This window comes from Cricetulus griseus, chromosome 7 (genome assembly GCF_003668045.3).
Source record: "Cricetulus griseus strain 17A/GY chromosome 7, alternate assembly CriGri-PICRH-1.0, whole genome shotgun sequence".
Taxonomy (NCBI): domain Eukaryota; kingdom Metazoa; phylum Chordata; class Mammalia; order Rodentia; family Cricetidae; genus Cricetulus; species Cricetulus griseus.
This window is the reverse complement of record NC_048600.1, coordinates 87,603,433-87,605,399: the sequence shown is the minus strand read 5'-3', so window position 1 is coordinate 87,605,399 and position 1,967 is coordinate 87,603,433. Positions and strand designations below refer to the sequence as shown.

The 1,967-nt window shown below is 46.5% G+C and overlaps 1 protein-coding gene across 1 annotated transcript; it reads left to right on the top strand.

Moving 5' to 3' along the window:
• Window positions 1-357: 357 nt before the first annotated feature.
• Window positions 358-1,302, top strand: LOC100763816 (olfactory receptor 1L4). The gene has a single exon (XM_027426148.1). The coding sequence runs from the start codon at window positions 358-360 to the stop codon at window positions 1,300-1,302; it is 945 nt and encodes a 314-aa protein (XP_027281949.1).
• The last annotated feature ends 665 nt before the right edge of the window (window positions 1,303-1,967 follow it).

Below are 1,967 nucleotides of genomic sequence, written 5' to 3'. Positions count from 1 at the left end.
TCAAATAAAAAAAGAAAGAAGAAAAAAGAAAAAAGAAAGAAAAAAATCATCTGGGGATAGCTCAGTAGTTAAGAGCACTGGCTGCTCTTCCAGAAGACCACGGATTAGTTCCTAGCACCCATATGGCAACTCACAACCATCTCTAACTCCAATTCTAGGGGATCAGATGCCTTCTTCTGGCTCCTCAGGCACGTGTGTGGCATACACAAATATTCAGGCCAAACAGCAAATAGATTTTAAATACTGTTTGTAGTTTAAAAATTATTTTTAAGGCTCAGAAAGCCTATCTGAGAGTCTGAGATCTTAAGCTTCCTGTCTAATCTCTCTCTTCAGCATCTACACAGGTACCTGACCTCTATGGCTGTGTCCAACCTCACATACAGATCACAGTTCCAGCTCCTTGGCTTAATGGATGGCACAGATGCCCACCCGCTGCTGTTTCTGCTTTTCCTTAGCATCTACCTGCTTAACGCCCTCGGCAACCTGAGCATGGTGGTGCTGGTGAGGTCTGATGGGGCGTTGTGCTCCCCCATGTATTACTTCCTGGGTCACCTGAGCCTTGTGGATGTCTGCTTTACCACAGTCACTGTCCCAAGACTGCTGGCCACTCTGATACATCCTGTCCAGGTCGTGTCCTTCCAGGCTTGCTTTGCCCAGATGTATTTCTTTGTAGCACTGGGCATCACCGAGAGCTACCTCCTGGCAGCCATGTCCTACGACCGTGCTGTGGCTGTGTGCCGGCCACTGCACTATGGTACAGTCATGACACCCTGGCGCTGCCTTGCCCTGGTGGCTGCATCTTGGGCTGTGGCTCATCTGCACTCGCTGCTGCACACACTGCTCATCTCTGCACTCTCCTACCCACCCTCTGCCCCAGTGCACCACTTTTTTTGTGACATGACAGTGATGCTGAGCTTGGCGACCTCAGACACATCAGTGGCAGAGACTGCTATCTTCTCAGAGGGCCTGGCAGTGGTGCTGACCCCGCTGCTCCTTGTGTCCCTTTCCTATGCTCGCATCCTTGTGGCAGTTCTTGGAGTGAGGACCACGGGAGGTCGGCGCCGCGCCTTCTCCACCTGTGGGGCGCACCTGGTGGTGGTATCGCTTTTCTTTGGCTCTGTCCTCTCTGTCTACTTCAGGCCCTCATCCTCCTACTCAGCTCGTTATGACCGCCTGGCCAGTGTGGTCTATGCAGTGGTCACACCGACCTTGAATCCTTTTATTTACAGTCTTCGTAACAAAGAGGTTAAGGGCGCCCTAAAAAGAGGGCTCAGACGGAGAGCTGCACCCCAAAATGAGTAATGAAAGGTCTGGGTTAAATGTCATGTCAAAAATTGTACTACTCCCAAATCAATATAATTTCATCCCCTCTCTCTTTAAAATCAATATATTCTCATTCATTCCCCCCTTCCTTCAAGTTCTATTAATTTTGCTGTTACACACTTACATATATAATACCTTGTTAAATAAAAATTACATTCCAAGTAAATATGACCACGTGTTTGTATAGTGGTATGTAACACAAAGTTAATGACAGTAAATTGGATGCCTTTGTATGTTGTCTGGATGCTCAAAATAGAGTCTAGTTTCAAATTTGGAAAACTAATAAGAGAACAGAAAGTAAGGATAAGGTCATTTGGTCATCTATGCAGTGTAAACGCAGAGTGCAGGTAACATTCATGGGTGAATGGAGAAAAACTGGAGAAGGCTGTGACAGGGGAGTGGGTTTAATGAGGTTTAGTTGTTTGTGCTGCAACGTCAGTCACAGCCATGCAGGCTCATCTGGGATACTTCTCTCTCTATTTTTTCTTCATAGATGCTTTCTTCTCTATTTGCATGGTGAACCTTTAAAGAGACAAAATTCTCCTTCACCCACTCAAAACCCTCCAGTGTCATTCCAGCTTCTCCATATGCTTTTCTGCAGTACATCTAGAAGAGCTTGTCATATCAATACAAATCACTCCACT

Bases quoted from the DNA above. Each gene is read 5' to 3' on its own strand.
- LOC100763816 (XM_027426148.1), top strand. From the start codon at position 358: ATGGCTGTGTCCAACCTCACATACAGATCACAGTTCCAGCTCCTTGGC.